Source organism: Lacerta agilis, chromosome 5, assembly GCF_009819535.1.
Source record: "Lacerta agilis isolate rLacAgi1 chromosome 5, rLacAgi1.pri, whole genome shotgun sequence".
NCBI lineage: Eukaryota > Metazoa > Chordata > Lepidosauria > Squamata > Lacertidae > Lacerta > Lacerta agilis.
Genome location: NC_046316.1, coordinates 57,037,028 through 57,056,970, shown reverse-complemented (window position 1 = coordinate 57,056,970; position 19,943 = coordinate 57,037,028). Strand labels below are relative to the sequence as shown.

General features: G+C 42.5%; 1 protein-coding gene across 3 annotated transcripts in view; it reads left to right on the top strand.

The window, feature by feature from the left end:
* Positions 1-2,680: 2,680 nt before the first annotated feature.
* UGGT1 (UDP-glucose glycoprotein glucosyltransferase 1) overlaps positions 2,681-19,943 on the top strand; it is a 39,381-nt gene continuing 22,118 nt past the window's right edge. For 2 of the 3 annotated variants that reach the window (XM_033149963.1, XM_033149962.1), the window contains exons 1-17: positions 3,214-3,284; positions 4,459-4,596; positions 4,864-4,946; positions 6,396-6,526; positions 7,463-7,575; positions 8,206-8,380; positions 9,103-9,199; positions 10,419-10,497; positions 10,908-11,008; positions 12,377-12,476; positions 13,535-13,595; positions 16,088-16,179; positions 16,293-16,443; positions 16,711-16,830; positions 17,129-17,214; positions 17,889-18,024; positions 19,505-19,636. In XM_033149963.1, the coding sequence (XP_033005854.1) occupies positions 3,229-3,284; positions 4,459-4,596; positions 4,864-4,946; positions 6,396-6,526; positions 7,463-7,575; positions 8,206-8,380; positions 9,103-9,199; positions 10,419-10,497; positions 10,908-11,008; positions 12,377-12,476; positions 13,535-13,595; positions 16,088-16,179; positions 16,293-16,443; positions 16,711-16,830; positions 17,129-17,214; positions 17,889-18,024; positions 19,505-19,636 (1,851 nt within the window). In that variant the 5' untranslated portion in view covers positions 3,214-3,228. Of the gene's footprint in view, positions 2,869-3,213; positions 3,285-4,458; positions 4,597-4,863; positions 4,947-6,395; positions 6,527-7,462; positions 7,576-8,205; positions 8,381-9,102; positions 9,200-10,418; positions 10,498-10,907; positions 11,009-12,376; positions 12,477-13,534; positions 13,596-16,087; positions 16,180-16,292; positions 16,444-16,710; positions 16,831-17,128; positions 17,215-17,888; positions 18,025-19,504; positions 19,637-19,943 lie in introns of those variants that run through there. The other variant, XM_033149965.1, reaches the window with a different exon arrangement.

Here is a 19,943-nt window from a genome sequence, read left to right as displayed (position 1 = left end):
TAACAAAAGTAGTCATAATCAACAAATCATTAGAAAATACACAATCAAACTGAACAATTTCCGCATAAATAACAATATCTAAAATAAGGATACAAAAAAGCAACAGCAACAACCCCCTGCAACAAAAACAAATTCCAAACACCCCCGCCCAAGGGTCTGTGCAGGAGCCTCAGCTTCTTCAGCTGGAGTCAGTGTGGGCCTCACCCTCCCATTCTAGTTGGAAGAAGGCCTGCAAGGCAAAGGACCAGGTCTTCCAGGATTCACAGCATAGCTGTCAACTTTTCCCTTTTCTTGCAATGAATTCTATTTGGAATAAGGGAATTTCCCTTTAAAAAAGGGAAAAGTTGACAGCTATGATTCACAGCCAAGATGGACTAGATGCCTTAGCATCGACATCCTTATTTTAAACCACCAGCAGCAGTTTTAAGGAGGGTGGAGAATACATGATCTGCCAACACTTCTGCTGATGGGGAAGAATGTGAAATGGGGTGGTGGAGGTGGCCATTCCTTTATGAAAAAAGGAAACTTGTGTGATGCAACACTGTGGCTGGTATGATTGGGAGGGATAGGTGGTGTTGCACGTGAGAGGATTTTAGATATGGAGCTGGTTGGGAGTCTCAGGTGGTGGGAAGTTGTCAAATATATATAGATGTTCAAGTTCATAGAAGGACTGGTGTGATGTGGGCAATGCTGGTGAATGAATATTGATTGGCAAGCAATATTAGAATGACAATGGGTACTATTAGATATTGATATGTGAACCACCCTGAGACATCCGGGTATAGCACCGTATATCAATTCAATAAATAAAATAATAATAATAATAATAATTGGCAATCCAGATTGGATAGCTAAATGACCAACAGTCTGCACTGCATATCATATCATATTATATGATCTACAAGGTTTTTATTTTTTTGTCATCTATCAGTAGGCATTCTATCAAGTTGCGGCAAAATGAGCAATGGGAAGCAGGTCAACTCCATTGGATCTTCCGAGAGACCAGCTCCTTTTGGTTTCAGTTTGAACAGCCTTATGACCTTTGTAACTGTTACGAAATGGTGCTTGAATTTGTTTTTTCCCCTTTGGCATCATGCATTTTAAATGGTAAGGCAGGAATTGTCTTATGGTGTGTTTTTTAATTGATCTGTAAGGCACTGTGGGAGTCTTTGTGCCTGAATGATGGAATTAAAATGTTAAATAAAGAAAATACAGTGCTATTTTTCTAGAAAAAGAGGTGCCAGAACTCACCACAAACACCTCCCTCATTCTCTTAGAATGGCAATGGTGCCCACCTGAGGTGTCGGAATGGAGTTCCAGTGAGTTTCCCCTGAAAAAAGTCCTGCAAAAAGAATCTAAATAACCACTGATCCTACTTCCAGTGTTCCTTGCTGTCATTGCCACTCACTTACTTCCCCACTTGGGTGGGTGAGTAATTGGCTGCCTTTTGGGGGCAAAACCCGCTCAAGAGGGCTCACAATGTCATAAACATATAAGCAATGGCCAGATATAGCAGGAAGGAGGGGCAGCAAGGGGACAAAGAGGAGACACTACTACAGATGGTGTCCTGTCAAATAATTAGTTCACATAAGTTGGTAGTCCCACTGAATAAATCTTGCTGAAGGGCTCTGCCACTTGAAAAGCTGGGACTGGCTTTGAATATATGGGTGAGGCTTGGGTTGGGTTTAGACCAGATGACTTGACTGATTATTTTCCACAGCTGGGGGCCCATAAGTAGGCAGAAGGAATGTCTCTTCAAGCAAGGGTAGTGTAGATAATAGGTTTGGGTTCTGTACTCAAACAGACTGTTGTGGGGGATAGGAGATGGAATCATGTACTGTATCCGGAAAAAGGATGCAGTTGGGCAGAAGGTCCCTATTGAAGTGATTTATCTGTTTGCTATTAAAGGAGTCTCAAGTCCTGCAGGTTTTTAAACTGGGCTCAGGAAACAATTTTGCAGTGTAGAACAGGGATGCGAAGGAAACGCCAGGCTCTTCAGATGCTGTTGGAATCAAACTCCTATAACGGCTGGAGCCCAGGCACGAGGACGTTGGGCGCTTGTCGTCTCAACCACCTCAGGAGAGCAGGTGCCTCATCTACGATGCAGGACTATGAAAGTGCAGAGCGGCACTGGAGTCTGGCAAGGGCTCGGAAGGAAGCCTACCTGCCTAGTACTAATGAGGATCTTCCTAGGGCTGGAGCCTGTACAGTACTATCTAACGCTAGTCGAGTTACCCTGAAACGAAAAAGCCACAAGTCTCTTGCAGCGGACTGCTCAGCGGAATAGCCTTTAGCTCTTTGTGCGTGTGCGTATTTGTGTGTAGGCTGGGGAAATACTACTACTACTAGTAATAATAATAATAATAATTCAGTGGCGAAGTGGAAGAGGGAGATGCTATTATGTCGGCAGACAATAAAGCGGGAAGGGTAGGGTGCAGCTTCACGGTAATGTCGGTTGCCTCCCCCCACGCCAGCCTGCTTGCAGTTTGTGTTCCGCTTCGTGATGGGAACAGCGCCCCTGCTGGGCGACTGTAGAGTCGCCTGGAGCGGGACTTTGTTTGCCCATAGCCGAAATGGCGCCGAGAGCGTCAAGGGCTGCTCCCAGACTGGTTCCCTCCGTAGGGCGAAGAGCCGCTTCGCAGCAGCTCTTCCTGGTAGCCGGCGAGGGGCCGGAACCGGAAGCAAGCTGTCAGGAAACCGAAGGAGCCGCGGCGGCTGAAGCAGGAAAGGAGCGTGGCGGTAGCTAACAGGCGTAATAATAATCCGCACGGCGCGATAGCCCCAGGAAGAGCGGGAGGCGCCCTCTGGCTAAGTGGCCGCACCGGCATCATCGCCCCCCCCCCCGGTTCGGTCCCCGAGCACTGGACGGTGAGTGGGTGCCTGGGTTCCCGGACACCCGCCTCTGAAGACGCCGCCGCTTCTCCTTTTTCGGGCTCTCCTGGGGCACGATCGGAGGAGGCGGAGTCCATACGAGCAGGGAAAGGGATTGTGTGTATCTAAGGGATTGGGGCGCGGAGAATTCGGGGTGGTTAACCAGAGGGGGAAACGCCATAGGCAAGCTCGTGTTTCCAGCTTAAGGCTGCAGTCCTGACGGAGTCGGCTCAGAGGTAGGTGCTGTTGAATCCCGTGGGTTTCACCCCCAGGCGAGCAGGGTTAGGATTGCAGCCCGAATTCCGGCAACTTTGTGGCGTTGTCAAGGATTCGGATATCTCGAACCGAAGGACAGAGATGCGGTTGGTAGTTGGGTGTTTATTCGCAGAGCTCCTTTGGATCCATACAGACAAGTATTTTTTTTTGCTAAAACTGTGTACGGAAAGGAAGATCTAACAAACGAGGGTGTTAGTCCCAGGGCTCTTGGATTCATTGTTGTTGTAGCAGAGGGACAGGATCGCCTTTCTGAAATCTTACCTGCACAATTGGATTTGTGATGGCAGTTGGCATGGTCAGAAGTATCATCATTTGCCATATCTGGACATGCCTGCGTCGTGGAGTCCCACAATGGTGCTAAGAGTAGACCGTGAATGCACAGTAGGATGCAGATTGGATCAAGGGGGAAGCACTAGTTTAAAAAATAATAATACTGGGTAGCAGGGCTGAGAATGACATGTTTCTGCTGAGGATTTTGGAGATAGTAGGTTGGATGATAATGACCTAGATGGGCTAGCATCTGACTCAGCAGCTTCTTATGTAATTTCTGCAGTGCTACTTGTTACCTTTACAGTATGAAGTACAAGTGAGACAAATTTAATACATTTTTGGGAAGGATTCATTTTTCTGAGACCTCCATTTCTCTACTCTCTCAGGCCAACTTCATAGATGATCGAATTGCCATGAGGCTTTTATATGTGCTTTAATATTGTGCTTCCTGCAATGTAAAATTATTATTATTCACTTACAAAGTACCTGCATTTTCTAAGTGCTGTGCATGTATTAAAAGAGAAGACAGTCCCTGTAAATAGACTTAGTCTAATAGACATGATACAGAAGGGGAAAATGGAATCAGGAGGGTAAAAGAAGAAACAGCATTGGAACACCTGCTTATTCACTAGCTCACGATAGACTCATAGAATTGTATAGTTGGAAGGGACCCTGAGGGTCATCTAGTCCAACCCTCTGGAATATAGGAATTTCAACACGTGTTTCCCCAATACATGTGAATCAGCCCATTACCTCTGAATCAGTCTTAGAATTGCCTCTTTATTTTCCCAGATTTTGTTTATTTATTCTCTTATATTCTGCCTTTCTTCCATCATTGAACCCAAGGTGGCACACATTTTATTTTCAGGTGGTTACGCAACCAGGGGCTGCTTAACTTCAGCAAGATGGAAGACCCAGCTTTTGTGTCAAGATATATACCTTATAACTGATTGCACACCCATGGATTTACAGAAACATACACTGCTTAACTATATCTACTGAAATACAATGCTTAAGTTAAATGTCTTCATTTGTTTCTAGGTTCTTTTATAAGATGGGAACTCTAACTGCACTTATTGGAATATGGGTGAGCTTCTCCCTAGTAAAAGCAGATTCAAAAGCAGTGACGACTTCTTTGACTACTAAGTGGTTTTCCACGCCTTTATTACTTGAAGCAAGGTAAGCAAGATGGCTAACTCAATGGTTTTTTTTTTTTTAAAAAAAAGCAGTTTACATATGTAATATCCCATATCATTTGTGTCCCTATGTTACAAATGAGGGAGGCTTAGATAGTGTCTTGCTTTAAAAATACCCAGTGAATTAATAACTGAATGGAATTTGTATCTGGACTTGTGAAATGCAGTGTCATAGTTTTTTTTTAAACAAACCCCCAAAACAAACAAAACTTAACATAATGTAATGATTCTTCTCCCCTCCTTTCTTCAGTGAATTTTTAGCAGAAGAAGGTCAAGAGAAATTTTGGAGCTTTGTTGAAACCTGTCAGGACTTTGGATCATCTAATCATGATGGTAATTACAGTATTGCATTCCTTGGTTGCTTTGTAATCAGATAGGGTAAAGGTAAAGGGACCCCTGACCGTTAGGTCCAGTCGCGGACAACTCTGGGGTTGCGGCGCTTATATCGCTTTATTGGCTGAGGGAGCCGGCGTACAGCTTCTGGGTCATGTGGCCGCATGATTAAGCCACTTCTGGCGAACTAGAGCAGCGCACGGAAACACCGTTTACCTTCCCGCCGAAGCGGTACCTATTCATCTACTTGCACTTTGACGTGCTTTCGAACTGTTAGGTTGGCAGGAGCTAGGACTGAGCAATGGGAGCTCACCCCGTTGCAGGGATTTGAACCACTGACCTGATTGGCAAGCCCTAGGCTCTGTGGTTTAGACCACAGCGCCACTCACGTCCCCATCAGATAGGGTACTCTGTGCTAAATTCTTTGTAAAGGCTCATTGGTATAAATGACAAACACTTAATACAGTCGTACCTCAGAAGTTGAACAGAATCTGTTCCGGAAGTCCATTCGACTTCTGAAACATTCGACTTCCAAAGCATGCATTCTGATTGGCTGCAGGAAGCTCCTGCAGCCAATCAGAAGCCGCAGAAGCCCCATCAGACGTTTGGCTTCCAAAAGAACATTCGAAAACCAGAACACTCACTTCCGGTTTTTGATCGCTTGGGAGCCGGAACGTTCGACTCCCAAGGCGTTCGGGAACCGAGGTATGACTGTAACTTGTTTTTCTCATTCCATTTGTGGAATAATGCTGAATATAAAAATAGTAAAGATATTCATTTATGCTTTACACCTTAATAGAAAATGGTAACCAGTCAAAGCTTATGCAAATATAAATTGGCCATTTAAGGCAGATCTGTAGAACTTTAGTGACTGACCAAGCCAAATAAAACTGCTAGCTGCGTTTCCCCACTCTCAGAGCCTTTATCTGTGTTGCTGCCTACTTTGGTCTGGAAATTCAGATTTATTTTGACAGGCCACAATACATAGTGGACAGCGTTCATCTTGCTGAGTCACAAGTTATACAAGCCTACTCTTAAGGCTTAAGAGTGGCATACGCAGTGGATTTCCGGGCATGCTTAGTGGATCCAGCCGGCGCTGTAAGCCGGCGAGTGAGCGGCGGGTCGGGCAGCCCCATGACCTGCCGCTCGCTCGCCGGCTGGCCACGGGAGCAGCAGCACCAGCCGGATGCATCCGGCCAGCACTGCTGCGAGGCGGCGAGCAAGCGGTGGGTCGTGGGGCTGCCCCGTCCGTAAAGAAGCACGGATGGGGTGCCGGGCAGTGGGGGAGGGACCGGGAGTGTCACCCCCCCTCCCTGGAACCCGGGGCGGAGCGCCCCCTACACCTCACCCTTCCTAAGCCACTGTATGAACCATGACACTTATAGCTCATTTTAATAATCCCTCTCCACTTGCGTTGAAAACTAAATAGTTTACTTTGTGGGTTGGCAGGTACTGATTATTCCTCATACTATGCAATGCTGCAAGCAGCTTCCCAGAATCTTTCACCTTTGCAACAGAACTTGTTGAAATTTGCCTTGTCTTTGCGCTCTTATTCAGCTACAGTTCAAGCCTTCCAGCAGGTTAGTATATAGCTTTTGGAACATTTCTAATTCTCATGTTTTCAAACAGACAGTAATGCAAAAGGAAACACTGGGTGTCTTCTCTCCCTGAACTAGCAACCTAAGCCTTGTGTTTGACCATATTGACAATGACTGACTATCCTGTGTACATTGGGGCTGGTAATATGTTGATGGACAGTTAATATCCCCTTCCCTGATTGCTTGCCAGCCTAGACACCAAGGTTAGGTGTAGTGTCTAGGCATTGACAGTCTTCCACCTCTTTCCTGACCACTGCCCAGAGCAGTATTGGGCATGGTAGCAGCGCTGCAAAAGTTACCCCATGGATATTTATGTTCCTGTAAAAAAAACCCAAAAACTTAAATTTAAAAGGAATGACTTCTCATTTTGCAATTGCAAAGGAAACTGCTTCAGTATCCTGCCCGCCATCTTGTTTGCCTACCGTTCCTCACTAGTTGCTTGCCAAACATTAATAATAAACACAAAATAAGACTGAGAGAAAGAAAAGAGGGGAGAGAGATGGGGGAGAAGGGAAGGGAAGAAAAAAAGTTGCTGTAAGATTATCCCTCTTTCTCTCATTTAGCTCCAAGACAGGAGACCTTTCTTGGTTGATTATAAAATGGAGTGATATTTATTTTGTGTGGTATTTGTCTTTGAAATAATCTAAGACGTTTATACTACCTTCCTCACTGGTATCCATCTGGACTGGAAGCAGAAAAGCCGTGCAAATGCCCCCATTCCACAAGTCCTGGCCAGTTTTTTTTCATGTGATTCAGTGGCTGTAGTGTTTGTTCATATGGATCAAAAATGACAATGCACAGATGAATCTATTAGAAGCACAGTGTATCTTGTGATCTTGTTACTATGACCGTGATGCAATTCCTCCCCCCCCCACAAAAAGCTTGACATCTTATTATAATAGATCCATTTTAATACAGATAGCAGCTGATGAGCCCCCACCAGAGGGATGTAATGCCTTTTTTGTTGTACATGGAGAGAAGACTTGTGAATCTGATGAACTCAAAATGCTTCTACAAACAGCTTCAGAAAGGTAGTTTTATTTTGTACCAAGGCATCAACCATGCTGCTTCTTATTTTGGTAAAATAGGGCAATCTGATTCAGTGATGGTCATTTGTTCTGTATTACATATTTCTATGATTTCATAGTTTCATGATGTTTAAATAATTTTATTGTACACTGCTTTGCTATTTTTTTATGACAAAATAAAATAAAAAATTCCTTCCAGTAGCACCTTAGAGACCAACTAAGTTAGTTTTATGAGTTGGTGATTTATAAATATTATGATTAAATGATTGATTACAATCTTAACTTGTTGCTACTTTTGGACATAAGGTCCCAGAGCAGGATGCAAATAGATAAAACCATTACAATTATAAAACGCATACTGTTCAGCTCCATTTGCAGTGGCTTTATAAGTTACACCATTTTAGGAATTCATTCAGTTCCATAATTGTGAGAAGCAGAGCAATAAAGTGCTGGGATTTCCATAGGGAAATCTTGCTTTAATTCTTCATGAATCACATTTAATGATTCAAGCATTAGAATAAGGACTGTCATAATTACCTATTAATGTCTCTTCTATATGTTCAGTGTAATCATAAGCATTATCTAATCTTGTTAAAGCACAGTATTTATATTGGGGTGTTCATTTTGTTCTAGGCCAAAGCCTTTTATATTCAAAGGCGACCACAAATACCCCGTTTCAGACCCTGAAAGTCCTGTGGTAATCTTGTATGCTGAGATTGGCTCTGAGGAGATGTCTAGATTTCACAGACTACTTGTATCAAAAGTCAATGCTGGAGAAATCACCTACATTCTTAGGCATTACATTTCTGTAAGTACCAAAACGATTTTAGGGAAGACCACATGATTTAAAGTATTTTTCAGGAACAATATTTGTTATTTAAGTGAAACTTCAAGAATATTTTGCATTGAGTTCTAAAATCATACGTGTTTTTATATAAACCATATTGCCAGTTTTTGATTGCTTTCAATATTGCAACATTTGTGTGTTTTGAAGAGGGGTTATCTTTTCTGATTATATTCAAAGATTTAATCCTCTATTTGTACAAGACAACTGTGAAGCTGAATCTAGACTGACTGTTTTAAAGATCTAGAAGCTGTTAGTTCTCAATTTGAAGAGGTAATAGATTCAGAATAATTATGGTCACAGTTCTTTTTGTATTCTCACTGCCCCTTATGACTTCTGTGGTAATGTGCAATGAAATTTGAGGTTCCAGATATGTAAATACCAGCATCTCTTCCAGCTGAGAGGCATTACCAAGACAGCAGGAATCACTACAAGAGCTTATTAGATGGAAGCTACATTTTTCATCCTCCTACCAGTTGGAGTTCTGAATTGGGCTGCAACTTTATCACAGAGAGGGTGGGTGGTGTTTATAACAGAGCTGCAACACAGCTGGGCATTTGTTCCAAGTTTAAATCAGGATGGTCCAACTGCCCATGATTATGGTCTGGCGAAGTTGGGAGAGATAAACCTAGCAAATGTCTTGTTGCACCCATGTTACCTTGCTTTTACTCCTTTCTCTCTTGTAGAATCCAAGTAAAGAAAGAGTCTACCTGTCAGGCTATGGTGTGGAGCTGGCCATTAAAAGCACAGAATATAAGGCCAAGGATGATACCCAGGTGAAAGGTGAATTCCTACCTTAAGAGCAGTGATGGTTCCACCATGAACTGGAATATGTTACGAAGTTGTTTTTCAAATTCTCTTCATATGCTCTCATTGTTATTCTATTTAGGATTGAATCTCTCTTTCAGGATATATTAGCAATATGCTGCAGTAATCTAAACCATTCATATTTATTTATATACTACCTTTCCATTGTGAAATTCTGCTCAAAATGGCTTGTAACAAACTAAATAATAATAAATGAAAACACATTGAGTAGCAATCACTCTGGAATTGATTGCACGTTGACAGGAGCTGCTGAAACTCGACTAGGAAACCTTTGGATTGATACTCTTAAGGGTTGGAAGGTTCATGCATATATTGATGTACTTTAGGATGAGGCAACTTGCCCAGGCAACCCATTAGCTTCCCTTGACGTGGCAGGATTGTGTAGGTTCCCAGTTCAAGCTGGAGTGGGAAGCTTGTCTGGACTTGCTCTCTCCCTGGCTGTTAGCAATCTGTGTGCCCAATTTCCCCTCAGGACCCAGTTCCAGGGTCTTGCCTCACACTTCCTTCTTCACCTTCTGCTTTCCTTGCAAGGCTGCCTAACACATGTTTAATTGCCTCCTGCAGATCCTTTTTTATGATAATAAGCTGTGGTGCATGAAAAGTAGCACATTTTTTAAATGAAGGAAAAGCCATTGTAATTTTTATCTGTGTTACAACTTTGTGTTAATCCCTCCCTTCCACCAGTTTGCTGGCTTCAAATCCTACTAGCATGGTATTGGCTACCAAGTAAAAACATGCAGAGGCAGAATGAGTGTCATTCTGTCCTTTTTTGTGCAACAAGCCACTTCTTTAGAAAAAGGTGTTTGAAGTTTGCTCCCTCTGGAGCCAGAGTGAGGAAGAGTCTCACTCTGAGACTCTTCACAATGGCAGTGGAGAGCAGCACCAGATTATTCACTGGTTGACAGAAGTAGCATTATAAAACCCTCAGGGAATGAGAGGCAAGGACTGTCACTGTTCCCCCATCACCAGGAAATGACCCCATCACACTTAGGTGCCTGCGGTAAGAAATTGCAGCAATTGTCTACTTATCTTGGAAGCAAGATGTGCTTGCTGTTACGGCTGTCTGAAGTGTTAATATTGTGTGCTGAAGGCTTGCAAAGCTTATCAGACTCTTTATTATTGATCGTTTCCTAAATGGTATCATAATCAGGAGTTTTTTTTCATGTTTCTATAGGTGCAGATGTGAACGCAACAGTAATAGGTGAAAATGACCCCATTGATGAAGTGCAGGGATTTCTATTTGGAAAACTGAGGTACGTCATGCTCTTGACAAACCTGTTCGTTTTCCTTTGGTTTTCCACCTGAAGCATTCCAGAAACTGACTTGCAAGGAAATACATAAAGAACATTGAAGGGAGGGGGCTCCGTAATAGTGCACATGTTTTGCTTGCAAAAGGTCCTAGGTTCAGTCCTGGCATCAGCATGTGAGGATGGGAAGGACTTCTACCTGAAACCCTGGAGAGCTGCTGCCATTCAGTGTTGGCAATCTTGAGTTAGATGGGTGAACTAAACTGTATCCAGCAGCTTCCTCTGTTACTCTTATCTTCATTTTCCTACTAAAGCCTACAAAATATTAAGAAAAGGGACCCAAATCCACATCTATTGGGGGTAGTTGTTTTTTTTCCTAATAATGTAGGTTTTCTTAATTCATTTTTTTATTTTAGGCAGTTGCACCCCAACTTGAAAGAAGAACTGAAAGAACTAAGAAAACATCTTGTTGAAAGCACCAATGAAATGGCACCCTTAAAAGTGTGGCAATTACAAGGTAAGTATCCATATTAGACCCCTCTCCTGCAAATCTGAAATGCGAACTTCAACTTCCTAGGAGCTCTTACGCTGCACTTAAGTCCTTATAAACACACACTAAAATAAATTTATTATGACTTCATTATGAACTGCTCTTGTGTCAGCAGAAGCATCCATAAATGCAACCGTTCCTGGAACAGATACAAGCACTAAGACACTTTCCATCAGCACCCCCCACCCCAAGGCATTTCTCCTTTGTGCAAAGCACCAAATTGAATGCAGTTGCATTTTTTACAGGTCAACATATTTCAAAGCACAGGTTCCTCCTTCAGCAACCATCTTAAACTTTTGAATTACATAGAATAGCTGAAGTCGTTTCCTCATGGTGCCAGATAGGTACAATATTTCTGCAAACTGCTTCAGCTATTCTGCATACTTTGAAGAAGAAAACTTTGCTCCTAAAAGCATTCACCTGGAGTTCATCTTCTATGTCTTCAATCCAAAACCCCATTGTGCCTGGCTGGGGTGGACTTTGATTAGATGAAGGTGCCCCTCTACCCACAGAGTGATTCCAGCATCAACTCCCAGCTCCTCATTCCACCTGGTGGTAGCTCATGGAAAGCCCCTAAACGGGGTGTTCTAGGGAAGGAACTGAGACAGCCCCATGACTGTCACTGCTGGATCCCAAGCAGACCCCACTGCTGCCTTGTGATGTCATCGAGCCAAAACATTGCACCAGCTCCAGGCCGCCACAGTGATTTATTTGCCTGCCTCTTCTGCTGTGGCCAGTAGGAGCAAGAAGGCTGCCAGTGTGGTGACAACACAACCCTGCCACTGCCTGCCTGGGTTTTGGATTGCTCTGTTAGTTGGCATTAAGCAAACAAGTTCCTCCTTTTGCATTCTTCTTATTTTGGTGCCGCCTCTTTTTTGCCACTTGCATTCTTCGCAGCTGCATTATAGTTACAGCTCATAGTTGCATTATAGATAACTCAAGGTGACAAAAGACTGCAATCCTGAACACACTTGGGAGTAAGCCCCAATGGATGCAGTGGCATTTTCTTCTGAGTAAACCTGCACAGTAAAATTCCCAAATCCTTCTAATTCATTTCCAACTGGTGAATGTTTCTCAGCATTATATCCAGTTGTATGAATTGTGTACTCTGCTAAGAACAAAACATTGGTGGATGTGCTGGCTTGATCCAGGAATGCCCTTAAGCGTGAACTCTGCTTCAGCCATGTGAGCAGTTTCATCAAAGTGCGTGAGAGAAATAATTGGGTGTCTAAGAGCTTCAAGAGATTAGGCTGATCTTGGCACCTAGCAGAGTTAAGCTTTATAATGTTCCAGGTTTGAAGGACTGGCTTATGATTGAACTATTTTCAATTTTAGATCTGAGCTTCCAAACTGCTGCCCGTATTCTGGCTGCTCCTACGGTGGATGCTTTGATGGTCATGAAAGATCTAAGTCAGAATTTTCCCACAAAGGCTAGGTAATTGGTGCTGCTGCTAAGCAAATGTAGATTATTGTGCTGTTTTCTTTGGTGAAAGTGATAAAAGATCTCAGAGTATATTGGGGATCCTGGTTGTTGAAACTGAAACAAACTACTTTGGCCCCCTTACTTGTGGGGAAATGGTTGCCCCAGTGTGGTCCATCCAGCTTCCACCAGCTAACTGATAGTTTGGCAACGAGCAATTGTGGAATTAGATAATTTTAAAAAGGGAAAATTTGCCTTTCAACATCTCTGCTATAATTTTGCTCTTAATACATTGAAAACTATAGAATGAATTGGTGGTGAAATCCCCCTTGCATATTTGAAAATATTAAATATGGCCACCTTGGAAGTTCAATTAAAATGGAAGGTGTTTCTCTGATAAAATAGAGACAATTTGGCAGCAGAAAGTATTCACATATACAGAAAAGGCGCTGGAGGTAGAAAAAATGCCTGCGTTCAGCCAGGAATAAGGAAAGCATTCATAATCGGTTTGCGAGGGGCAGGAATGGGGGCAGGAAAGACATAATTGGGCAGCTATACAGCCAACAACAACCTGCACTGATCAAATCTTCAGTGAGGGGGGCAGGCTATACCTGAAAAATCAGTATTTCTGAATCATCAGTACTATAGCATTTGTAATCTAAGTGCATATTAGTGTTTTCTATTAAATAAGAGATGTTAAGTCCATAGTTGGCTCAGATGACCTATCTCTTTTAAGGGATAATAACTTCCTCCTGGTAAGTGTCCTTTTGGATTAAAAAGCTAAAGGCACTTAATACTTGTAAAATCATTTTTGGCACTAATTTTGAAGATGTCAAACTTTGTAGGGTTTAATATTTTTTTCTTCATTGGTTGCACTACAGAGCTTAAATGAAATAGATTAATTGTTGTCCTTGCATTTGCAATGTATTCTATACTGTATGAATTCCAGTATCTATTTACTTGTAACAATTGTATGCCCTAGTGGGACATGTTGGAGTGGAACAGATATAAAAACAAAAGAAGAGGTAGGACAGGCAATTAATGATAACATGTGACTCTTTTGGTTTCTGTAGGGCAATAACAAAAACAGTTGTTTCTTCAGAACTCAGATCAGAAATTGAAGAGAACCAAAAGGTAACTGTATGGAGCCTTATTGTATTGGAGCCTCTTGGCAAAATAGGGATTTGAACCTAGGTCTCCTGGGCTGACACTAGCCATTAAGCCACACTGCCTCTCTGTATTTAAAAAGTACCTTTTTATCGAGCTCTAAATACTTTGAAATGCTGTTCTTCTTCCAGAATGTCCAGAATGTTTTGTTGGTTTCTGGTTGTACTGTAGTCATCTAGTCCAACCCCCTGCAATGCAGGAATCTCAACTAAAGCATCTAGGACAGATGGCCATCCAACCTCTGCTTAAAAACCTCCAGTGAAGAAGAGTCCACTGCCTTCTGAGGGAATCTGTTCCAGTGAACCCTAACACTGTTCTGTGCAAGGTTTATATTCTACAAGCTCAGAAACTATGAGCCAAGTGGCTCCTAACTGGTTTTATCTGGATATTTCCCAAGGAATAGTCACAAGCAGTTACTCAAGGAAAACTTGGCCTTTCGGGTTTTGCCTTGCTTTTGAATAAGTCCCAGTGCGTGTCAGACTTGAAACTTAGTGGCTTCTGTGGTGTGTTCTGGGGATCAAATAGAAACTTTAGTAATTGGCACAGCAAGAGCAGTACAATCTGCTCAATTGACTTCTTTATCTCTGCTTAAGACTGAAGTCACAGTGTAATTGTATCTGCTGCATAATATTGTGTTTAACTTTCTCTCTATCTTTAAGGGAATAATGTACTCCAAAGCATATCTATTTACTGTAAGAAATGTCAGGGTGAATGTGCAAAATATCAGGAATGCTGTCTTAACAAGCTCCCTGAAGAGTCCCATTCTAGAAAAGAATTACCTCAGAGGAACTGGGTTGTCACAACAATTAGAAACAATGGGGCAGACATTGAGAATGTTGTTCAGATATCAGAATACAAATAACCACTTACAGTTCAGCATAACAGGTTTTAACAGTGTAATCCCAGACATGTTTACTCAAAAGTACTGTACTTTTCTGTGTATAACACTAGGTTTTTTTATTTAAAAATTATGCTAGAAAGTGGGGGTCGTCTTATACAATCCTCCCCCAAAAAGCTCAACAACTCTGAGCCATCTCCACCTGTTTTCTTAAATTTGAGTCCCCAAAAATAGGGGTGTCTTATACATGGGGGCATGTTATACACGGAAAAGTATGGTAAGGCCCATTAAATACAGTGGTACCCCGCAAGACGAATGCCTCGCACAACGAAAAACTCGCAAAACGAAAGGGTTTTGCGAGTTTTTAGTTGACTCGCGAGACGAATTCGTCTATGGCTGTTTTCGCAAGACGAATTTGTCTGGCGAGGTACCACTGTAAGCAGGCACCGGACCACACCGCGCCACGTTTTAAAGCTGCAGCGAGCGAACAGCAGCGCTGCTGTTCGCCCGCTGCAGCCTTAAAACGCGGCGCGGTCCGGTGCCGGTCGGAAGGGGTGTCGGCCGATCGCGCCCGCCATCTTGGGTGGACATGCGCAGTCGACCCAAGATGGCGGGCGCGATCGGCCAGCACCCTTTCTGACCAGAGCCAAAAGGTAAGACTGGGTCCTGTTAGCTAGGGATAATGGGAGTTGTAGTCCCAAAACATTTGGAGGGCCGAGTTTGGCCATGCCTGGTGTAGGTAGATTGCTTGAGGACAAGTAAGTAGTTGATTCATTTTACTTCCCCATGTCTGCATAGAACCTAGAATGCTCTAAAGAAGAGTAGTAATTGAAATGGGAGCACATCTTGTAATTGCTCCACATCATCAAAGAATGGGCAGTCAGCAGGCCTAATTTAGCATGCTATCCAAATCCCTGGTGGTTGGCAGCAGAGCTTAACAGGTGGCAGAGCTACCATGGCATCTGGAGCCTCTTGGCTTGTGCCAGGCAGGGTGCAAGTTGTGATGGGTAGGAAAATATTTTACTTTAGTGGCACCAGCTCTTGGTTGGTGCAACAGAGAGGCCTGGATTAACTTGGTGGTACTTATAAGCCAATGAATACAGGCAGCAACCATTTTGCACATGTCCACCAATGCGTGGGTCCTTTTAGATTCGGAACAGGGCAGAATGGGGGCGGGTTGGGTTTATGTGCACTCTGCCGAGGTGTGCAGGGGCCAGGAATGGAACCCCTGTGCAAAATGGTTGTCACCTGTACTTGGCTGCTCCAGGTTCAGTTGAAAGTTCATTGATAGGTGAGCCCCACTAATGGCAGAGCATGAATACAGGTAAAGGGAAACCTCCTCATCCAGACTCCTTCCTGTGTGGTGGATCAGGGGTTTGGATCACTCTATTAATACCTCATCATTCTATTTTTATCATAAGACAATTCACACTTCGTGCTGCATTAGATTAATACTGATAGCTGATTTGCTATCAAGGCAGGACCAACTGAATTTCTATTTCTGGGATCAGTTAACATTTAAAATGCACAACTTTGAAAAGATTTGATCTAAAGTTATGCATTATTAAAATATTGTATTTTTAAAAAGTCTATTAATGTCTTTGTTGCACTTTTCCCTCAGTACTTCAAAGGAACCTTAGGTTTACAGTCTGGGGATTCTGCCCTGTTCATCAATGGGCTGCACATAGATCTAGACACACAGGACATATTTAGGTATGAACTCTTCAAATTCTTCTTAACTGAGGTTACAGTATAGCAATATAAGACGCTACAGTATTATCAGCCAGTGGTGTTCTAAAGTTTTGTCTGATCTGTGCTCTTTCTAGTTTGTTTGATGTCTTGAGGAATGAAGCTCGTGTTATGGAAGGGCTGCATAGTTTGGGAATCGTTGGCCTTTCCATGCACAATGTGTTAAAGCTGAACATCCAGCCATCGGACTCTGACTATGCTGTAGATATCAGAAGTGCTGCTATTTCAGTGAGTATGTGGGGTGAGATTTCCATCGATCAGTAAAAAAAAACTATTCACAGTATGTTATATATCCTTGTGCACATTCTTCGCTGAAGTGTAAATTCTTTGAGGCAAGTCTTGAACCTTATTTTAGTTCAACGTACGAATCCATACAGTTCAGTTACTTCCACTGCAATTGAATCACTAAATAGTGGCCCTAAATTGAAATAAGTTCTAATAGTACAAGCAACAAGCATTTTTAATTTATATTGTTTGGCTTTCTTTTCTTTTTAGTGGATCAATAATCTTGAAGTTGACAGCAGATACAATTCTTGGCCTTCCAGTGTCCAGGAGCTGCTGCGCCCTACTTTCCCTGGTGTAATCAGACAAATAAGGAAAAACTTCCATAATTTTGTAAGTGGTATCTTATTTTGGTCTATGAACTTCACTCTAAGATTTCCAGAGTTGGGCAACTTAAGATTTTATTTGTATGCAATGTTTTAATTAATTTCTATTATAAATTTTCCCACTAAGATTAAGATAATCCTGTATATTTAACTTAGTATATCTGTTCCAATATAAAAACCCACTTACAAATAAGAATCCATAGAGAGATCTAAAACATATTTAAAATTAAAATTGTGAAACATGGTTCTAGTCCTTCTGAAGTGATGTAATGGCATCTGAATCCTTACTTTGCTGCGACTTTTAGGTACTCATCGTAGACCCGTCCCATGAGAGCTCGGCGGAATTGCTTAGCGTGGCTGAAATGTTCCTTAGTAACCACATACCATTGAGGTAATGCTGCAGTTTCTCTGTGTGTGGAACTTGCAATTTTATTTTTGAAGCTGAGTAATGTGCATCTCCACTACCTCTTATTCCTAACTGTATGAGAGAGGAGCCTTTTGGGTCTGATCACCTGATGGCAGGTATCCGGAGGTCCTGGTTTGTACCAACTGGCTGTGGGAAATCTGATATGGGGCACATGCTTATGTGTGAGTTTTGCACACATGTGAAATACCACAGACATGGAGGAATGATGCAGATGTAACATTATATGCCTGTGTATAACAATGTCTCCTCCTCATGGATGACTTCTTCACACCAGCCAGATTCATGGCTCAGTCCATGTCTGCACCAATGTCAGCCATGGTTAATATTGACCAGGTCTGGCTCCTAACTCAGGATTTGAAACCAGAGCTTGATGTTAGTTCCATTGTCTGGTTAGGATTGAACCCTGGTTAGCATTAACCTTGGTTAATTTGTGCATCAAGAGAGGAAGGGGTTGTAGGGGAAAGAGCACAATCTGACAGCTCATTCCTACATCCCTTCAACCACTGATAAAGGATCGGTAGTATTTAGTGGTGGTCATTGTCACCGGTGTTCACAAACCTAAACATTTCCGCTGCAGATGCTGTGCTTTTGAGTATCTGATTTGGATTTTATTCTGTTTTCTTTTGTTTTGTTAATAGGATTGGACTGGTTTTTGTGGTTAATGACTCTGAAGATGTTGATGGTTTACAAGATGCTGGGGTCGCCCTCCTTCGAGCCTACAATTACGTTGCACAAGAAGTTGATAATAATTTTGCCTTCCAGACGGTTATATCTGTGAGTGTTTTGGAGAGAATTAATGCAGCTGTATTTGCTTATGTCAGCCTTGAGGCTGTTGCAGCAAGAAGAGACAATTCTTGTTGCACCAGTTTGCCTTTTCAGAATATTTGGGTTAATGATTATGAAAGTGGTAATGTACTTGCTGTCAGTGGTATGAGGGCAGGTTCTGTTGTGAGTTCTTGGCCCATCTCTTTCCTGGAAAGATAACTTTTCTTGCCAAAGCCACTTTTCTCCCACTGCACTGTTCTCCAAGTTAAGCTGTAAAATTGAAGTGACATGTGCTCCCTATTGTGCATTGCTGATGTAAAAGTAGTAGAAAGGTTAGGTGAGGAACGATCTAATACACTGTTGTGCGTTTTCACATCTTTTCCTTATCCTGTAACTATAGTGATGGCAGCATGGGATTGGAGGAGAATATAAATCATCCTCGGCACCACAATGGGGCTTTCAATGCTGCCCTTCCCTTGCTCCTGTCTCCACCCTGGTACCTCTATCTTATTGCTGATGTACCTGTGCGATTGAGAGTTTGTTGTCACAGTCATGCTTGTCCCTTGGCCAAGGCTTGTGTTTTGGAGTGTGTAAGAGTGGATTGCTCCATCCTTCCTGCCCTACATTATGTGCAGTGTGCTGTCTTCCATTTCCTGTTGTCCCTGCAGTTTGATTTTAGCCTTCAACTCGCTCTTAACAAAGTTGGTTCGTAATGGTGATCGGCCTTTTTTAGAGGCTAATCCATGCCACTATCAGTAATTTACTTCCCCTCGTGACATTCCGCTGGGCACTTAAACATCCTGGGAAAATAAAGATATTGGGAGAACTAATGAGAAACGTTTCACTGCAAGAACCTGTAAAATAGATAACCAAAGCAGTTTGCAATGATGCATACAGCCATCTATCTGTCTGTACTGTATGGTATGGCAGTGTTTTTCAACCACTGTTCCGCGGCACACTAGTGTGCCGCGAGATGTTGCCTGGTGTGCCGTGGGAAAAATTGAAAAATTCAAGAGAATTACTTTATATATAGTCAATATAGGCACAGAGTTAAATTTTTTAACATTTTCTAATGGTGGTGTGCCTCGTGATTTTTTTCATGAAACAAGTGTGCCTTTGCCCAAAAAAGGTTGAAAAACACTGTGGTATGGTATGTATAATTATTTTCCTGCTGACATCAGCTTTGCAGGTCTAACCTACCCCAAGTGAGGCTGCTACTTTTGTCACTTTTGCTTACCTTACTGCTTCTTAGGCCTGGGGGTGATGGGACAAAAAGACTGAGCCAAAGGCCTTGTGGATAATGTGGGTTTTGAAATTGGGTTAGTAGGAAGAGAGAAGAGGCACTGCTGAGGTCTTCCTGGAGGGAGTTTGATACATAAGGGCAGGCAAAGCGAAACTGAGAGAACAGCTGATTTATTGATGATCCTCTGAAGTGTAAGGAGAAGAGGTAATGTTTTTAACTGTGCATGTGTCAATGTTTTCTTGACAGATATACAACAAAGTAAATACAGGAGAAAAACTCAAAGTGGAGCATGTCGTTAGTGTTCTTGAGAAGCAGTATCCTTATGTAGAAGTGAACAGCATCTTAGGAGTTGATTCTGCTTATGATCACAATAGGAAGGTAAGTTACAGGTGGGTAGCCGTGTTGGTCTGCCATAGTCAAAACAAAATCGAAAATTCTGAAGAAGTGTGCATGCACACGAAAGCTCATACCAGGAACAAACTCAGTTGGTCTCTAAGGTGCTACTAGAAAGAATTTTCGATTTTGTTTTGAATAGGAAGGTAAGGCGTTCATATGTGCAGCTTATCCGTTTCCAAACCCCATAACTCTTTTTATAAAATAAAATTTCTGCCAAACTATTCATTGGAGTGGTCAGAGGTGTCAACAGGATTTTCTGGACCAGGAACAGCAGTATTTGCCCCCCCCC